The 20,169-nt window shown below is 36.0% G+C and overlaps 1 protein-coding gene and 1 pseudogene across 4 annotated transcripts in view; one reads left to right on the forward strand and one right to left on the reverse strand.

Annotated features, from left to right (window-relative positions):
* Positions 1 to 1,387: 1,387 nt before the first annotated feature.
* Positions 1,388 to 20,169, reverse strand: part of NELL2 (neural EGFL like 2) — a 513,811-nt gene continuing 495,029 nt past the window's right edge. For all 4 annotated transcript variants that reach the window (XM_066258163.1, XM_066258164.1, XM_066258165.1 and 1 more), the window contains 4 exons: positions 13,617 to 13,810; positions 12,309 to 12,485; positions 10,619 to 10,843; positions 1,388 to 1,617 (listed from right to left, as the gene is read on the reverse strand). In XM_066258163.1, coding sequence (XP_066114260.1) covers positions 1,567 to 1,617; positions 10,619 to 10,843; positions 12,309 to 12,485; positions 13,617 to 13,810 — 647 coding nt within the window. In that variant the 3' untranslated portion in view covers positions 1,388 to 1,566. The remainder of the gene's footprint in view (positions 1,618 to 10,618; positions 10,844 to 12,308; positions 12,486 to 13,616; positions 13,811 to 20,169) is intronic.
* On the forward strand, positions 4,620 to 4,693 carry LOC136327805 (U4 spliceosomal RNA; annotated as a pseudogene).

Here is a 20,169-nt window from a genome sequence, read left to right on the forward strand (position 1 = left end):
TCCTAGCCTATCTGTTTTCTTTATAGAAGAAAAAGTTTCTATGCAACTAAAATTTAATTTGATAACATTTTTATTTCCTTTTACCCTAGAGCAAAACATATGAATAGGGCAATATTGGATTCACCACTTCTGAGATTCTAGTGCATCAAAAATTTAAAATGTAATATCATAATTCCTCCTAACATGGGATTCTTTAACATTTTATATTGAAACATGAAGGATCAATTCTTGAAGACACTCCCAACCCTCTCATACTCCCTTTCTCTGTGCATCATTTAGAGTCCTGGCAGCAAACAGATGGCACAATCAAGCTGATTAATTAAAGAAAGTTTAATAAAGGGACCGTTCACAACGATGTGACAGAAAATAAGAAAACCAACAAGAAGTACAGCAGGTACTTCCTGAGGACACAACAGCCAGGGTTGGCCCTGTCTCTAATCTAGAAGAAGCAAATTGAAGAAGTTATCAACCTGGAGAGGGTTGCTGAACAGAGAGGGCCACCTGTCAAAGGAGATGTAGCCTTCGATAAGATGACACAGCTAATCCCGATAGTGACCTGGCAGGAAAACAGCCTGCAGAATAAACCCAAACTTGACTTCCTTCCCATATATCCTGCCAGTGGTCTCCACTGCTCAAACCAAACCAGAATCCAGAGGACAAAAGAACCCATTAATATGGTCTATATAGATCAGCCCCTAGGATACAGAGCAGGGTAGAAAAGGTGATTGGAGAGGTAGAATAAAGGTATTCATTACACCCCCCACTTACGAATATAATTTAGTGAAAATCACCTTTCAGTCTGAAAATAGCATGGTGGGAGTTTCATCAGCAGAACTAGAAAGCAATTTGTATGTTAATGTGTCTGTGGCAAAGAGGAACGCATTAAACAAGACACCTGGACATGTTATAAGGTAAGAGAAATATTTATTTACTTTTGCACAAGAACGAGCTTATACTGAACAAATTCAACCAAATAATATTAAGTGCAGTAAAACAAGGAAATAGGATGACTTTCCTGTTAGAAAATATTAAATAACCATGCCTGTGCATTATTTTTATCATTACAATAACTTGTGTTAGGTTTCTTTTCCGAGTGTATACTGTACATAACATGGTATAGCTTCTTCGCTTTGCTTCTGAAAATATAATTCATTCACTGCCTTACATTTTTATTTTTTTGCAGTGAGGAACCTAACTGATTCATGAAGATTCTGATCTAGAGGAAAATTTTCTGCACCAGTGAAGCTAGAGACTTTCAAAGCTCTGATGGGTTCAGGCTTTATATCCAGGGGTCGTGATGTCATGGTATGCATCCCACACACATTCTTCCACATGGTCATGCCAGACACAGCAGAGGCAGAACTCTGGTCTAGTTTTGCCTGAAGAATTTCCTTTTGTGATTTTTCTCAAGCTCCACAAATTTCATAATTGAAAGTTCACTCAGCTATTAACAAAGCTGCACTTAGCTGCCCACAAATCATCCACTTTAAGTTGTAACTTTTTTTTTTTGGTCTTTTTAATTAAAGAACATTCTTGAAACAGAAATCTCCCGTGAGACAGTTAACTTCACAGCTCCTGAAGGCACTGTGGATCCACTGAGCAACAGATGTGGCCATTCTAAAAAGAGGGGGTGGGGAAGAAAAGCAAGGTATGAATTTTAAGTCATTAGTAAATACTCACACTTTTTGATTGGTACACACAAACATAATGGAATGGTTTATTTATTATTTCTGCACCATTGGAAGCTCATTGGCCCAATCACTTTTCATGTCTGCACTATTGCAGAACTAATTATGTCCAGGTATTTGTGGCAAATAATAAGCTAGCTTTATTGACATCCTCTTATATCACATTTGTCCTTTTATTTACTTATTGACAAAATTGGCATTGTGTATATTAAGCCCTAGTTATACTGAAGAATAAAGCAGACATGGTCACTACCTTCAGAGGGCAGGGCTTACAGTTTTTTAAAGGAGAGAAAATTCGTAAGTAGCAAGCAAATATGTAATAACAAAGTATGAAAAGAAAAGAAACAAAGTAAAATGGTGTCATGAGAGTGATAAAAGATTGGCTACTTAGACTGGGTGGTGAGGGGAGACTTCTCTGTAGAGATGATATTTAAACCAAGACCTCAAGACAGCTACGTGCAAAGACAGGCTGAAAGCACAGGGAATAGGATGAGTAAAACTTTGAAATGAAAAGAGGCCTATGTAGTTAAGAAACTGAAAAAGCTCTGGATGAGGATTTTAAATTGGTCAAGAAAACAGACTAGAAATAAAGAAGGAAAAATAGGTAAAGAAGGGCCAGATATGCATTATTAGTTTTTATAATGAAATACCAAAATAATATAGTGCATTACAAAAAAAATTCATATCTTGTTCTTTTTATTCAACAAATTTTTTCAATTATAGTTGACATACAATATTGTGTTAGTTTCAGGTTACAACCTAGCGATTAGACACTGCATACCTTACTAAGTGATGACTCCGATAAATCTCATACTCATATGACACCATAACAGTTATTACAATATTATTGACTATGTTGCCTATGCTGTATTTTACATCCCTGTGACTATTTTGCATCTACCAATTGTACTTCTCAATTCCTTTACCTTTTCACCCAGCCTCACATCACTCCCCTTCCATCTAGCAATCAACAGTCTGTTCTCTGTATCTATGAGTCTGTTTCTATTTTGCTTTGTTTATTTTGTTCTTTTGATTCCACATAGAAGTGAAATCACATGGTAACTGTCTTTCTCTGTCTGACTTATTTCACTTAGCATAATAACCTCTAGGTCCATCCATGTGGTTACAAATGGCAAGATTTTATTCTTTTTTAAGGTCTTCAACAGACAAGTGGATAAAAAGGTTGTGGCACATATACACAATGGAATCATAGCTTACTCTTTTAATTCCTGTACACATACTTTTTCAACTAGCTAACAAACAGTAATGATGATCAATACTGTTACTACAGTTGTGAGGTGATAATATCCCTCCACGGCATGAGTGTGGACTCTGTCAGACTCGTCAGACACTTTCAATACATTATCCACCTCACAGCAGTCCTGGTAGATTCATTATTAATAGTTACACCTTTTAGATTCAGAAACTGAAGTTTAGAAAGCTTAAATATCATATGCAAAATCACACAATTAATAAATGGTACAGCTAAAATAAAAATTCAGGTTGGTCTGACTTTAAAACTCATCTTCTATTTGATATTTTCCCTCAGATAATTTACTTTAGATCATTGAAAATGTATTATACTTTAATATGATAAAATCAAAAGTGTCTGTTCCTGTAAGATAAAATTTCAAAAAGAAAAAATTTTGGTACTTTAGGCTTTGTTGAAGCACACCAAATGAAGAAAATCTAGTCCACACCCAAGAAGATTATCCATTTAACCTAATCCTTTACAAATTGTTATTAAGCAGAGCTCTTACGCTGACAGCAAGAGTGAGTCCCACGCATCTCTTGGATCTCTAGCGACATTATAAAGCTTTGTCATTATGCTCAGAGGCAGAGGCTTTTTGACCTGGTTACGTGCGCTTTTCCAATCCACTGACCCAGTGAAGTGAGAGGTATACCAGCACCTGACAGCATCAGTTCCTCAAACTGTATGGCTTTTGATCATAAAGAGAGGAAATTTAGCCCTGGCCGGTTGGCTCAGCGATAGAGCGTCGGCCTGGCGTGCGGAAGTCCCAGGTTCGATTCCCGGCCAGGGTACACAGGAGAGGCGCCCATCTGCTTCTCCACCCCTCCCCCTCTTCTTCCTCTCTGTCTCTCTCTTCCCCTCCCGCAGCCGAGGCTCCATTGGAGCAAAAGATGGCCCGGGCGCTGGGGATGGCTCCTTCGCCTCTGCCCCAGGCGCTAGAGTGGCTCTGGTCGAGACAGAGCGATGCCCGGGATGGGCAGAGCATCGCCCCCTGGTGGGCGTGCCGGGTGGATCCCGGTCGGGCACATGCGGGAGTCTGTCTGACTGCCTCCCCGTTTCCAGCTTCAGAAAAATACAAAAAAAAAAAAAAAAAAAAAAAAGGAAATTTCTGGTGTCTTCTGCCATACAGTATGTAAAAGTAGCACTAGAACTCTATGTGAAAGAAATCATTAGTATGGTTGTCATGAGCATGTTTTAGAAAGAGGCTGTATATTTTCCAGTCTTCCAGCAATCTTTTTCTTATTCCATATCAAAAGATTGTGTTATAACAAGACAAATACTTTACAAACGGTATCATTGAAAATGCAATGAGAGACACATGTTCATACGTGAATGATATTAAAGATATAGCAAAATTTCCCCCTTAATTTCATTAAAAGATATTTGACTGTTTAAAGCAAAATTAATAATATGGAACTTTAGAGTTTACAGAGTATATAATTATAAGCCGGGGGAACAGAATTATAATATTCTAAAGTTCTTACATTAATATTATACATTACTCTAATACTGTCTTATTATATTGTAACAAATTAATAATATACTGTAATCTCTAGACCAACAGCTAAAATAATAATATAGATACACTTAAAAATCCAATAGAGCAATTAAAGTTGAATAATGTAAAATATGTAAATAAACATAAGAAGGAATGAATGGAGTATAAAAATAGAAGGGACAGCTTTGCGCAGTGGCAGTATCGTAGCCAATGAGGTTTATCCGAGGCGCAATTATTGCTAATTGAAAAATAGAAGGGACAAATAACAAACAAATGGCAAAATGGTAGCCCTGAATCCACCAATGTCAACAATAACATTTAAGTATAAATAGGTTAAATACTTAAATCAAAAGAGTGAGATTGTCACACTGGCTAAAAAAGTAAAAATTAATTATACATCAAATGCACTTACATATAAAATCATACTTAGGTTGAAAATGGAAGGATCAAAAGAATATATTATATGGCTAAATGAATACTAGACAAAATTGAATTCAAGCTACAGACATCCCATAATGATAAAATAGTTAATTCACCAGTAGACATAAAAAAGAACATACTGTGTAATTCAATTTATATGAAATTTAATAATAGGCAAATAAATCTATTATAATGAAATAAAAATTGAGGTTTTATATGGGAAGTAGGCATTGCCTGGAAGGGAACACAAAGGTACTCGATAGAGTATTGGAAATACTTCTATATTTTGACTTATCAAACTCACATGGATTTCATTGTAATAAATAGTACCTTCATAAAAAACAAAATAAAAAGTGATCTACTAAGACTTAGTCTGCCTAATAAGAATAGTAATCACCTAGTGTCATAACTAATTATAAAGACTACTTATATTTACATAGCAATGCAATAAGTTTCCTTATCATACTGTTATTTCTGATTTTATTATTAAAGAGGTAATTGTCACCCATGCCATGCTAAACTCTAAGAATCAACATTAGAAGAAAGTTCCCTTTAAATTTTCAATAATATATTTAAATATAATTTATATTTAATAAATGCACTTTAAAAAACTTTTCCATTGATTTGAGAGAGAAAAGGAGAGAAAGAGAGAGGAGAGATGGGATAGAGAAAGAGAGAGAGAGAAGCATCAATTTCCGCTTAGTTGTTCCACTTAGTCGTTCCATTTAGTTGTACACTTACTGCTTGCTTCTCATAGTGCTCTGACTGGGAATCAAACATGTGACTTCAGTGCACTGGGACAATGCTCTAGCCACTGAGCCATTTGGCAAAGGCCAATATATTTCATTTCTTTCTTTATTAATTTGAAAGTTATATTATTAACATATTAACCAATCTGTTTAAAATTATATAGATTATACATAAGATATACATATATAATATATATTATATACTTATATATAATATGCATATGTAAATATCCTCCATCTAAATAATTTATATATATTTTACAGTCCTATAACTATCAATATTTTAGTATGTCTTCTTAGAATTCATTTTCATATTTTTATTTTCAATTTTCTTGCAATAAAAGTACATATATAATCACATATTTTACCTTGATTTTTATTATAAGCATTGTTACTTATACTTCAATGGCTACAGAATATAATTATATAATGCTATGAAATATATAATTACAATATAATATGAATTATATAATGCTATGAAATATATAATTACAATATAATATGATAATTACAATATAATATGATATATTTAACCATTTTTCTATTGGACATATTTGTTTCTTGATTCTACATGACAAATCATGTTGAGGTACATATTGTCGTGCATATAGCTTGTTACATATTTTAGATTATTTCAGTAGTTGGGATTCTCAAAACTAGATTAATAGGACCGAATGTATCTGTATGGGAAAATGGAGCTGCCAAAGAGGTGTATGTGTGGGGTTGCTGACAGGGTTTTTCAAAGTCCCTAGGAGTACATGAGAATTACAGTTCCAGTTCATCTCTGTCAGCACTGGGTATAACTGTGAAATGTTTTTTTCACTGTAGTATGGGAAAATAATGACTCACTATTTTAGTTTACGTTTGTTTCAACTATTTAAAGGTTAAAAGATTTCCTCTTTTTTAACAGCTGTATTTTTAAATGAATTGTTTATTCATCCATTGTTGACTTATTTTGGGGGAAATAAGTGTTTTCCTTATTAATTTCATGGCTTTAAACTAATAAAAAATCATAATAAATCCTAATAAAGAAGTCTCCAGTTTTGACTAACCATTTTGCTAATTTTATCTATAGAATCCCTAACTTTTCTTTGAAGTACATTTTATAACTTGTATGTTAGAAAAGGAATTCCCTCTCTAGAATTTTGATTTAATCACAGTTTCTTTGTTTTATTTTTAAAATTTAACAATTTTTTCACATGGAATTTGTTTTGATATATAATAACATACAAAATTACTTTCATCAAAATTGTTTGTTGTCCAGTCATTCAACGGTTTGTAAAATACTCCTTTCTTTCTCTATGGATTTGCAATGCTCTCGTGATCATCAATAAAAGTCTTTATTATAATGTAGCCAATTTATGGTATATTTGTTTTCACAGACAGATGTAGTGTTATCTATTCTAATATTAGTACAGAGGTCACTTTCAAAACTTTAAGTTTGCTGTTTCTTGTAGATGAAGGCAACATTTAGGAAGTCAGGGACTTCATCCTTATAAAACTCTTATTTTTTTTATACCTCAATTATTTCAGTATTAAATCTAAGATTTTCCCCAGGAGTTAAACGTGGGCCCCTGGCTAACAATTTCCAAAGTTTCCTGTTCAATGTTTACTTATTAAAGGAAATGACCCTCTATTCCCTCTTCTCTCCTTATTTCTTAACCAGATACAACCCTCTTTTGTTTGGAGCTGAAAGCATAGTAGCCTGAAAGCACTCTGACCATCACAGAATGGGTGTCTATTAGAGTTAAGAAAGGCAACCTAGGTCATTCTTTTTTTTTTCTTTTTTTTTTCTTTTTTTTTTTTTTTTTTTGTGTGTGTGTGTGTGTGTGTGTGTGTGTGTGTGTGTGTGTCAGAGACAGGGAGAGAAACAGAGAGAGGGACAGATAGGGAGAGACAGACAGGAAGGGAGAGAGATGAGAAGCATCAATTCTTTGGTGTAGCTCCTTAGTTGTTCATTGATTGCTCTCTCATATGTGCCTTGACCCGGGTGCTACAGCAGAGTGAGTGACCCCTTGCGCAAGCTAGCGACCTTGAGCTCAAGCCAGTGACCCTGGGGTCATGTCTATGATCCTACGCTCAAGGCAGCGACCCTGCACTCAAGCCAGTGACCTTGGGGTTTTGAACCTGGGTACTCTGTGTCCCAGTCCATTGCTCCATCCACTGCACCATAGCCTGGTCAGGCAGTAATTCATTTTCGACTGAAACATTTAACTTCTGAGTGCAGAAAACATTTTTTTTTGACCTAAGCAAATTAAATTTGGAGACATATTTAAAAGGGCAAGGAACATTTTACCCTATTCCTGCTAGCTCACTCCTAATTCCCCAGACCTCCCCTCTAATGCCACTTTCTGGAGAAGTAACTGGTTTACATATGCAACCCCTTAGCACAGTGCCCCTTCAGAGAGTTCATCACAGTTTGTAATGTCTTCATCTGTTTCAAGACTTAATTAATGTCTATTTACACCATTGCCAACAATAACAGCCAATACTTATTGAGTGTTCACTGATTCCAGGCACTACGTTCTTCACCTCTAGACCCGCCCTGTCCAATAGAACACTACATGATGATAGAAACATTCTCTGTATGTACTGTTTAATATAGTCACTAGCTGTCAAGCAGTTGAACTGTGGATGACTGAGAAATTGGATTTTCATTTTATTTAATTTTAGTTAAGTTAAATAGCCACATGTGGCTACTGATTGCCATATCAGAAAGCACAGCTCCAGACAATAAGATGTTAGGCAATAATTTCCAAGAATAATCGTGTTTGTTTTTGCTTAACATTATACCTGATACTAGCACAATACCCCACACAATTTATATTTACTGACTAAAATAAATAACTCAGAACGGGACAGGACAGAAAGACAAGGAAAAATGGTGCTCTGAAAGCACCAAATTATGAAGAATGCTTACCTCCAATGCAATATCTAACGTTTGTTTTGCATAAATTTTATTTTTAAAATAACACAAACATAACAAAAATAAAATATTTGAGATAAATTTGGTTAAGTTGAGCAAATTCTTCCAATTCATATTTAATAAGAAGAGAAAAGAAAAACTCCATCAAATTGTAACTTCTGGGAATCAGCACTTATCTGGTAAAATAAATTAATGCCAAAATAGACATTTTCTGGAATACATTCCTACCATGAGTCAAAGGCAGTGAATGACAAGCTCATTCATGCTTTTTGCCCCATAAAACACTGGTGTTTTTTTATTATTGAATGAATTTTTCTTATCGGAAGTATCTGAGCCATATTTGGAGTCTTTTTCATTCCATTACCTGGCATATATTTTTGTTGTCACTGTTCAGTACAATAATCTAACAGATTAAGAGTATAAAGGGATTCAAGTCAATTTATAATTAAATATCAGAAAGTATTTCCTTATTGGTCATTAATGCTGAAATTTCTAGATAAACTGTTAAATGTACTCATATTAAGGATATATTAAAACTACATTGCGTGCGGAGGACCCGGGTTCGATTCCCGGCCAGGGCACACAGGAGAAGCGCCCATTTGCTTCTCCACCCCTCCGCCGCGCTTTCCTCTCTGTCTCTCTCTTCCCCTTCTGCAGCCAAGGCTCCATTGGAGCAAAGATGGCCCGGGCGCTGGGGATGGCTCTGTGGCCTCTGCCTCAGGCGCTAGAGTGGCTCTGGTCGCAACAAGGCGACGCCCAGGATGGGCAGAGCATCGCCCCCTGGTGGGCAGAGCGTCACCCCTGGTGGGCGTGCCGGGTGAATCCCGGTCGGGCGCATGCGGGAGTCTGTCTTGACTGTCTCTCCCTGTTTCCAGCTTCAGAAAAATGAAAAAAAAAAAAAAAAAAAAAAAAAAAAGAAAAAACAAACAAACAAACAAAAAAACTACATTGCGTATTTATTACTAGTAACTTTTTTAGTAGTAACTTTCAAATTTGTTAATGTACTTTCAGAAAACAGCATGCAATATTCATTCAAAACACCTGGTTTGATAGGCAAATTGCATAATTTAAAGAGCTAGAAATGTTGGTTTGAAAGAGATAATAGTATCTCAAGGCTTAAAGCATTTTATAGTTCTTTGTCCTGTTACATCAAGCCATTCTAGTAAGAATTTGTACTAAGTGAGTCTGAATTAAATTGCTCTATCACAAATTATTTTTAAATGGAAATGTTTACTTAAAAAACCAGAGCAGTTGTAGATATGTGGCTGTGCTATGCTATGCTGGGAAAAATCTGACATCTTTGTTTCTCTGTTGTTAAGCCTTCCAAATTTTTTGCTTAGTTTTAGTGTTCATTCCAAAATTATGACTGTGAAGAACAACAACCTCTAAATCAATTGTTTGTACAAACAATAATCAAAGAAGAATGCTTTCAACTTTGTCACTATCTATGAACTTTATATATCATACTATGTCTACGTTATCTATTCTTATTGAAGAGGCACAATGCTCTCTTATGATAAGAAGAAAAATCTTTATAATGATTTTTGTCTAACTGTAGGAATAAAATATGGTAAATAAAATCTTAAAATTTTTTAGCTTAATGTAACTGATCACAACAAACCGAGAAATATGCCCATTTTTGCCTTATTGATTTCCACTTTGGAAAATGTAATATATCTACTTCGTCGGTATATATTACAACCTCGTAAAAAGACCAGATAAAAATCAATAAGATAATATTGTGTTCTGTTATAAAAGAAGAAACATAAAGTTTGGTGTTGTAGCTTTTTAAAAATATGTTAGATACTTCAGGGCAATTTAAGTAGGTTATTTCTGTGCTGATGATAGTCATGACTGATCATTCGGTTTCTGACCACGCACCTCCTTCTCCCTGCATGTGCACTGAAGGATGCACCTGACATTCAGCCTTGGCACTAACAAAGCTGATGGCCACTTCTCCCACCTCTCTTTGAACAATAAAGAGGAACTAAAATGCTTCCCATTAGCCAGGTTAAGCATATTAATACCTATGAGCTCTGGGCACAGCTGGCCAAGTGCTTTCTACCTGACTTGAATGGGCTTTACCTTGCACTGGCAGAGAGTACACTCGGTGCCATGTTTGATCCAAGAGGAGCCAGTGAAGCGAACCACATTCATCTCGTCCAGGCAAGTTTTGGTGATGTCATTGCGAATGGTGTCAGCCTGGCAAGGATCAGTGACACAGCGCGGGCAGCACTCACTCTCCGGGAGCACACTGAATTCACATTCCACCTCTGGGCAAGGCAGGGGCCAGCAGTCGACTTCCCCTTGCTGTAAGGAGAGCAGATGTGCAAGGGTGGGGGAAGAAGCAGTGAGGGCATGGGAGGGGGCAAGAGGGAGGAGTTTACTGCGCACACCTTGATCTGACGAAACAGAGTGATGAGATCTATACCACAGCTACGTTTTAAGCCAGCCTTCAACCATTAAACAAGAATGATACAACAAAAGCAAAAACCATTCTCTTAATACTATCAAATTTGCATGCCCCATCTTTCTCACGGAAAAGGGGAATTATTTACTATGAAAGAGCTTTTTATTTTACTCGTTGCCTGTGCGATCCTTTTTTTATTCTTTTGATGTATTCCACCTAACTTCTCATTTATTCCCTTCTGCATAAAAAAAAGTTTGGTCCATTTATGAGAAAATAAACTGAAATATGAAGGCAATTTGACAGTTTTTCTTTGTTCATTTCTATGTTTTTCAGTATAGGGACTTGGGGAAAAAAACTAGGAACTGATTTCAGTCTTTTTATTCCACATGGAAAAATTGTGTGAATTGGAACTCTCTAAAATGTAGTTTCTACTTGTTTCCTATTTTCTTCATAATTCTGGATCTCATGGTTTTGGAGATGAAAGCAGCCTTCAGGCATAGAAAGTGACCTTGCTCTTTCCATTGATTTTGGGGTGGAAAGTATAAAAAGGAAGCAGCAAGAAAGCATTGCCTTGAAAATACCCGCACACAAATAGGAAGAAAAGCAGCCAAACTTTAAAAGTAGCATCTGTGAAACTTTCTACTATAAAGACACATAGACCAAATTTTCCTTTTCATTTGCACCACTAAGAAAGAAAGAAATTTGGTCAAATAAAAAAGACGTGTTTTCTTTATCAAATCTGTATTTTCTTTTTTATCTATTTTTTCCAGGAAAAGTTTCATAAATATATACAGACATTCAACTCTAACATTACAATAAGTATTTATTACATATCCACATTATGTATAAAACAGGGTGCCCACCAGAACAGCAATAATCATTAGAAGGAAAAACGTGGGCTTTCTGTTTTCATTTTTGTAAGTCTGAATTTGACTCCTAGAAATGGATTAATAAAAGTTCTACTTGGAAAAAAAAATGATTTTTTTTCACAAATGCCGTTGTTGTATTCATAACAAACATGTAGTGAGTGCTTCCTATATGGCATTAGTTATCTGTTCTAGATGTTGGAGTCTAAGTAAGTTTATACTGAAAGAGACTGAGGCAGCTGGGAGCGTCTTTTCTTCTTTTGAGCTCTAGAGATACTCCTGGAAAGATAAACAACATGGTGTATCATGTCTACCCCGGAATATCCTTCTCAGGGCCTGACTGCCTAGCCACCCTCTTCTCATCCTGACCAGGCTCACTTTTTGTATCCGCTGACACTATGGCTAGGTACTATGTACTGGTGGATGGGGAAAGGCAAGGTTGCTTTGCTCTTTAGACTGGGGCTTAACCTCTTCTTGTACTTCATGCAGCTAAACTTACCAAGCAGCGGCACTGTTGGCAATTCTGGACCCAGGTGTCCCCACTGTTGTACAAGGTTTCTCCATTTTGATGGAGGCACTGACTGCTAAGCCTTGGGTCACATTCAGGGCAGCAAAAAAGATCAACTGTGGGATTCTCACAGTCACAGACCATCCGTCGACACATTACAAACCCATTCTGTAGGAGACAGAAGAAAAGAAGTCACCAAAAGCTTCCATTTCTTAATATATTAACATATGTAAGTGTGTACATGTATATACACAGGTATGTAATATATATTTATGTATATCTTTACAAAACTTAGATATTGATTTGAAAGTTAAGATAATTTGCACTGTTTATCCAATATAACTGATTTTCTTTACAGTTCCTTTCATAGCTAACACACAGAAATTACCCAAGCTGGAGACTTCCAATTTCTTTTCCACATACTATTCTACCAAAAAAGCAATTTTTTCAGAAGTGGCCTCTATAAAATGGTAACCCCTATATGGTCCTTATGTGTATATAAATGTATGTAGAAATATATATGTACTAAACTAAGATAGTAATATGAATGTTAATTTTGTTTTGTATGAGGCCATGTGTATTTGGTAGCTAGTCAATATGTCTTACATAGTATTGTTTATGGACTATTTTAGACCTTATGTTTTTGTGCAATCATCAATTTCTTTCATAATAGTTGATCCCTTGGTACATACTATTATTCACTTAGCTAAACTTTAAGCCTCTGTTATCAACTGGATACATAGAATATCTCTTGAAAATTGAAATGTAGCAAAATAGGTATTTCCATTCCTGGGCCATAGCATGTCCGTTCTGGCTTCATTCGTGCATTCACTCAACTGTGGTATTGTGACTATGAAAATAATAGCATAGTTAGCAACAAAATTTCTTCAACATGCGACAGATAAACTCAGTGTGGTATTTCCATACAATGGAATACCATTCAACAGTAAAAGGAATGGGTCACTGATATGTGTCATGATTACAAATGAATGTTGAAAACATAATGCTGAAAGAAAGAAGTCAGACGCAAAGGAGTGTGTCTGCACGATTCCATTTCTGTGAGGCTCTATAAGACAAATCTAAGATGTAGTGACTGGAAATGGTGCATGCTTGGAGCCAGGGGTAGGTGACTAACTGAGAAAGGACAGAGGCACAGTGTGGGTAGATAGAAATGTTTTGTTAATCCTGATGGTGGTTAAATGGACATATGGATTTTTCTACGTTCATTAAGCTATTCACTTGCAATATATGCAAATTACATCTCAATAAAAATGATTAAAAATTTTTATTTATACCAACCTGACATGAGCACACAGAGCACCGATCATTTTCCAACACCCAAATCTGACCATTGTGCTTAATTTTTCCATCATGGAGGCAGTCCCCCGTACAGTTCTTGCCATGAGGACACCGACAGTCATATCCACCATCCAAGTTAAAGCATATAGTGTCATTGGTACAGCTGTGCCTGCCGGTCCCACACTCATCGATATCTACAGCCAAAAACAGGCAGCATGCAATGTGCTTACAATATGCTCAGTTTCAAACAACTGCAGTCAGGCAAGTTGTCTCCTGACATAAAAGCATAAATTAATCTTCATCTTACTGGCATGCATTTCTTAACTGCTGACTAAAGCAATGTTAATCATCTAAGGATTTCACAGGAAAATGAGATTATGCTTGATTTCAAATACCCAATAACCTTGCTTATATTTTTGACTTTTATGTTTCTGTAAACACCGTTAGGCTTTATGAAACATTTTTATATTTTTTGAAAGTTAAAAATAGAACTCAATTTATCAAACAAAAATGGTTTGTCAGTGGAAATTCTAAAAGTGCCTACAATTTTATTTTTTTTTATTGAGGAAATCGTTCTCTATGCTAAAACGGTACGTACAAAAGTCCTTTCTTAGTGGGAGATAAAATACCACGGGAACCCTGAGGGATTTCATTCAATTTCAAGCCCTATTCTCACAGCCATGTCGCCCACATGTAAGCACTTTTCAGTATTCTTCTTAGGTGTTCTTCTTTTATAGTCTAGGAATTTCTGCACTGTCCTATACCCAGCTCTTTACCCACAGAAGGGCAAGGGACCATCAACAATTACCATGCCTCTCACAAAGAATCCACCATTTTTAGCTTTCCATTTCAGATGCTCATTTTGTCTCCTGCCTGACTCAATTTACAACTGCCCGCTCTTCACTCGACCTCACCGAGTTCGAGGCAATCACAGCCTAAAGCATTTTTATATGGCTGAAAAGCAAACATCACGACTGACAGATCAGGTCCATAGGAGGAGACATGATTAATTTCATTTATCCCCATAATTTAAAGGTCACAAGCCCAGATACATTTCTGGGATATTGTATGAGTGACAGTAAGCAGTTATTTCCATTTCCTCTGTTTCCTCAGAGTAAAGGTCAAGATAGAAGAATTAAATAATAACAGAAAAAGTAGGTTGGAGGTAGATGAAATGTATAGCTTTTAAGTAGGAGAAATAGACACTGATTTTACTTCAAAGTTTTAAAAACAGAATTTACAACTATCTTTCATAAGTGGTTTGATTTCAACAATATTGTTGACAAAGACTAGTCAAGATAAAATTTAACTGTATTTACAATCTTAAATACTTAGGTTCTGTCATATATGCATTCATAAAAATAAGCCACATGATATATCTCCATTTACCTTGATTTTTGTTAGCTCTCATGTCAAAAATTCAATGGATTGAGACAATGGCTAAAAGAATTTTATTATAACTATAATGACAATCCTTGGCAAATCAAGCTATTAATATAGCTTGATTTGACAAGGATAATACCGCTTATAATTATAGACTATGATTAAAAGGAGAACTGTTAGCCAGTATAAGGATTCTTTAAAAATATTTTTAAAGTACATTTTTTTTCAGAACAGATAAAATGTTTTCTTGGTAATGGAAATGAAAATTTTTAAGTAGGTCTATATTTGGTCTATTTAGAATAATAAGATATGTTTGATGAGTTGATCTTCAGCTCCCATTAAATACTGTTACAATTAAGAATTACAGTAGGCAAGAAAAACATTAACCATAGTTATCTGGTCCATTTGACCACAGCTCTGCATAAACCTCTTACTACACAGTCCTTTAAATATACACAATTAACAACATTATTCTATCAATGGCAATGACTGGATTTCTACAACCTTGTCATTTTGTTTGACATTTAAAATAAAAGCTCTGAGATAAGGTAATTATCTTTTTTCTCCTTAAAGGCAGAGATAGTCCTTGGATTTGCTGCAAAAGACAAAGAAGAGATGTCCAGGGACATCCCTGCTCTTAAAGAACACTTATGATAAAAAAAAAAAAATAGCGTAAAAAGTTGACATGCACTTGTCCTACATGGAGAAAGGTGTAGGCAGAAACATCATTCTGGACTTTTGTTATCCAATGAATGGGATTTGAATGAATTTGAACTTATCTTGCCTTTTCTGCTTCTCCACACTAGGTTTCCCATTGCAGAGACTATTCTCAATTGAATGGCAGTATGGAATTAAGGAATTCAGTTTTACATATAGTTTTATTATAATGTATAGTTCCTAAATTAAATATACATAACAAGTATATATTCTGCTTTGAAAAACCTACCATGTTATATAAAAATTCCAATTTAAAAAATATTGAAGAATTCTTTAATGAGTGAACAATAATGTTGCTAAATCCCATGTCCAGTCTCAGTTGTCATCTAACAGCACTCAACACAGTTTATACCATGTCCCTGATAAATTTTCTTTACTTGCTTCCTTGATAACTCTAAGATCTTTCCTCTGCCCACATACACATTCTTCAGGTGTGGCAACTGAACTATGAATAAGCTTTGGTCAAGCAAAGATGTGGTAAAGAGTGGTCTAGTCAGAGGCAAGTGTGTGTTTGAAGACAGAACATTCAGGCCCTGGCCGGTTGGCTCAGCAGTAGAGCATCAGCCTGGTGTGCAGGAGTCCTGGGTTCGATTCCCAGCCAGGGCACACAGGAGAGGCACCCATCTGCTTCTCCACCCCTCCCCCTCTCCTTCCTCTCTGTTTCTCTCTTCCTCTCCTGCAGCCAAGGCTCCATTGGAGCAAAGTTGGCCCGGGCACTGAGGATGGCTCCATGGCCTCTGCCTCAGGTGCTAGAATGGCTCTGGTTGCAACAGAGCGATGCCCCAGATGGGCAGAGCATCGCCCCCTGGTGGGCATGCTGGGTGGATCCCGGTCAGGCGCATGTGGGAGTCTGTCTGATTGCCTCCCCGTTTCCAACTTCAGAAGAAAACAAACAAACAAACAGAAAAGACAGAACATTCAGAGCCATTGAGATGTGTTGAAGGAACAGAAATTTTGGTTTGACTTGAACATCCAGAGACAGCAGAGTACGTATACATGCAGCTAAAGAGGTACGCAGGGCCCTGGTAAAGGTTGTTAAGGAATGTAAACTTTATCATAAAGACAATCCAATGTCATTTTAGAGAATTCCAAAAAACCCATAATCAGATACCCATTTTAGAAAGATTCCTTTGGCTTCATATTGGGAAAAGGGTTTGAGTTGATTAGAATTTGAAGTCAGGAGATCAATCAATAGGATCTTTCAGTAGTCCAGGCAAGAGATGGTCATATCATAAAAGCAAATACTGATGTAATGGTTGGTATTACCATATTCTAAGTACTTTCACTAATGACTCATTTAATCCTCACTACAACAGTAGATGGTACAATTATCCCCTTTGTATAGAGCAGGTAACTGAGGTATAGAAATGTTGCTTAACTTGCTCAAGGTCACACAGTTAGAAAGGAATATAGAGCCCAGATGGGGATCCAAGCAGTCAGGCTCTTAAGCATAATGCCTCACAGAATGTTAGCAGTGGGGATGAATAGAAAGAAACAATAAAGACTCTTCTAAGAAAGAAATGATGAAAATAAAGCAACTTAATGATTCATTGGCATCAAAGATTAGGGAGAGGGAGGGATCTTGAATGATGTTCAGATTTCTGACATGGAAAATGTGGTTGATGATATTTATAGAGAGAAGAGCAAGATTTTGCTGAGGAGTAGAAATAGGTAGCAGGGATGAAGGAAGACATGAGTTAGCTGGGAACAATGAATTCCACTGTCCTCTGGGCTTCCAAGTAAAGCTGTCTAGTAAGTAATTAGATAGATGGGTCTGAAGTTAAGAAAAAAAAAACTGAGGTGAAACATGAATTTAGTAAAGATATAATTTCATCATGTTCTTTCTCAAAACTTGTCCTTCAGACTCCAGTTCACACTTCTTTGTAAGGTATGTGCAAGGCTACTTCCTTTATTTGCACCCTTTCCCTGTCTTCACTTGTTAGTAACTGCATCATACTTAAAGTCTAAAAACAAATGCTAGCCCTTTTTGATCCCAAACAGGAAATACTTTCTCTTTGTTTCCTTACAGCCCTGAATTTCTATTTTTCTCAAGTATTTATCATTTTCAACCTTGTAGATTGCTCTTCTATTTAAAAAAACTCACCACATTCTATTCTGTATCTTATCGCTTCTACAAGCCGAGTGCAGGGACCATCCTTCCTTATATTTGTGTGCAGCAGAGGCCCGGCAAAGCACTCCAGGAACCCATGCCTACAGTCAGTAACTCCTTGTTGAGTTGACTTGGATTCATTTCATTTTGTCTTTTTTTTTTTACACTAAGGATTTACAGTATTTAGCTTGAACATAATACTGAACATATTTGAAGATGCTACCCTATAAACATTTATCTTGTCTAACCAGTTTAAAAAATCTCAATAAGCTTAAAGATAACTCAGAAAATAAAGCAAGAAAATAAAATGTGGGTATGGAAAAATTTTTTATTATGTGAAAAACAATACTGGGTTTTATTCTCAGAGAGAGACAAATTTTGGGACACAGTAGAGATGATGATTTGGACAAGGAAAATATTACTCTGGCATACTCTCTGGGGATTAAATGACTACACCTCTGAGATAAACAGATGAGCTAAACAGCATACTCTTTGTTCAAATGTAGCTTATAAACATGCATGTTGTAGATTACACAAAACGGAAGCTTAAAAAGCAGTGAGATAGTGTACACTTATTTATTGATGTCTTCAAGTATGAATCTTACTCCTCATAGCAATTGTAAATCCACTGCCGTGGCTTTGTCCATTTTGAAATGCTTTCTCTGTGGTTGTTCAGAGCAGAAGCATGGCACCTGCTCAGAAATAATTATACTCTTAAAACAGCATCCTTCTACATGCTAATGCTGTAATTCTACAAATCACAGAAACTGCTGTGAAAGGACAGGTGTTCAGAAGAAGCATTTTAGTCTTTTTAAAAATATGTATACAGTATTTATATATATACATAGATGGGTTCTTTGAAAAGAATCCTTCAGAGTACATTGTCTTTTAAAAAAATAGTATATTTTTGTGATAATCATTATAAATTTTATTGGAAGATAACAGAAGAGTTATCATTCCAGAACTGTGTTTCCTAAAAATAAAAATTTCCACCATTTCTGTGTTTACGGCATTTCCTTGAAAAACATAAGAATCTCATAGAATATTTTACTTCCTTATCTTCATTTTTATTATGTTATTTAACTACTAGTTTTCTTTATTATTTTCTGAATATTTGTGAATGTACTTAATTATGTTTTGACCCAGTCAAAAAATATATATATATACTTCTAACATAGCCACTATAAATCATACTAAATATCTATTTATAACATAGATTATGTTCCTAACACACTTCTGATTGAAATATCATCAATCCTATATCTCAACCTTTTTCTTGAAAAAATAAAAATAACATCTTCTATGTGCTGAGAACAGTTATAGACACTGAAGACTGACAAGCAAACACATTCTATGACTCTTGAGGCTTATGCACTATAGCAGATAATATAGGAGACAAATTAATACATACAAACATTTCAGGAGAAGTTATAATTTCTATGAAGAAAAGTGAAATCATTAAGTGAATAGAGTCAGGGGTAAGTCATGCTATTTTAAACTGAGAGCCCAGGAGAAGCCATTTTAGAAAAAAATGAAATTAAATTTAAAAAGAAAGCACTCAAAGATCTGTGAGAAGAACATTCCAGACAACAAGAACAACACATGAGAAGGGAATCGGTTTGGTATATTGGAGAAGTGTAAAGAAAGTCAAGTGCCCGTATCCTGTAGGCCTTTGTAAACTATCATTAAGGTTTGGATCTGACCTGCCCCTGGTGAGTGAAAGGAGACCCTGGGATGGTTTATGAGAAAGCCAGGAAAGAGTTGTGTCCTCAAAGCTGAGTGAACAAAGTTGTTTCAAGAGGAAGAAATGATCAACTGGGCCAAATGGTGGAGTCATCCCACAGGAAGGGTAACAGACCAGTGGGTTTGGCCAAGATAATTGTTAGAAATCTTAAAAGGGGAGCTGTCATTGGAGCAGTGGAACTCCCACGTCACTGGAAACCAGAAAGCAGGGATGACAAGGCCAGAAAATTGTTTCAGAGTTTTGCTCTAAAAGGGAGCAGGAAAATGGGGGACATGTGTGATGAAACAGGTAATGTCAAAGACAGTTACTTTCTGTTTGTTTTTGTTTTAGTTTTTCAGATGGGCGCTAGTCCAGGCTGCTTGTATGCTAATGAGAATGAGGCAGTAGGAAATGAGTATTTACGATGTGGAAGACCAAGTGGATAGCACAAGGGCAAAGGTCCCACATAGGTGGGAGGGAATGAGATTCAAAGTACAATGGAGGGTTTAGTTTTTGACAGGAGAAATGAAACTTCATTCAGTGAAACTGGAGGGAGGAAAAGCAGCAGACAGACATAAATGAGGGTTAGCCAGTATTGCTCCTGGTGCAGACGTAAGGTA

Source organism: Saccopteryx bilineata, chromosome 2 (assembly GCF_036850765.1).
Source record: "Saccopteryx bilineata isolate mSacBil1 chromosome 2, mSacBil1_pri_phased_curated, whole genome shotgun sequence".
Classification (NCBI taxonomy): Eukaryota; Metazoa; Chordata; class Mammalia; order Chiroptera; family Emballonuridae; genus Saccopteryx; species Saccopteryx bilineata.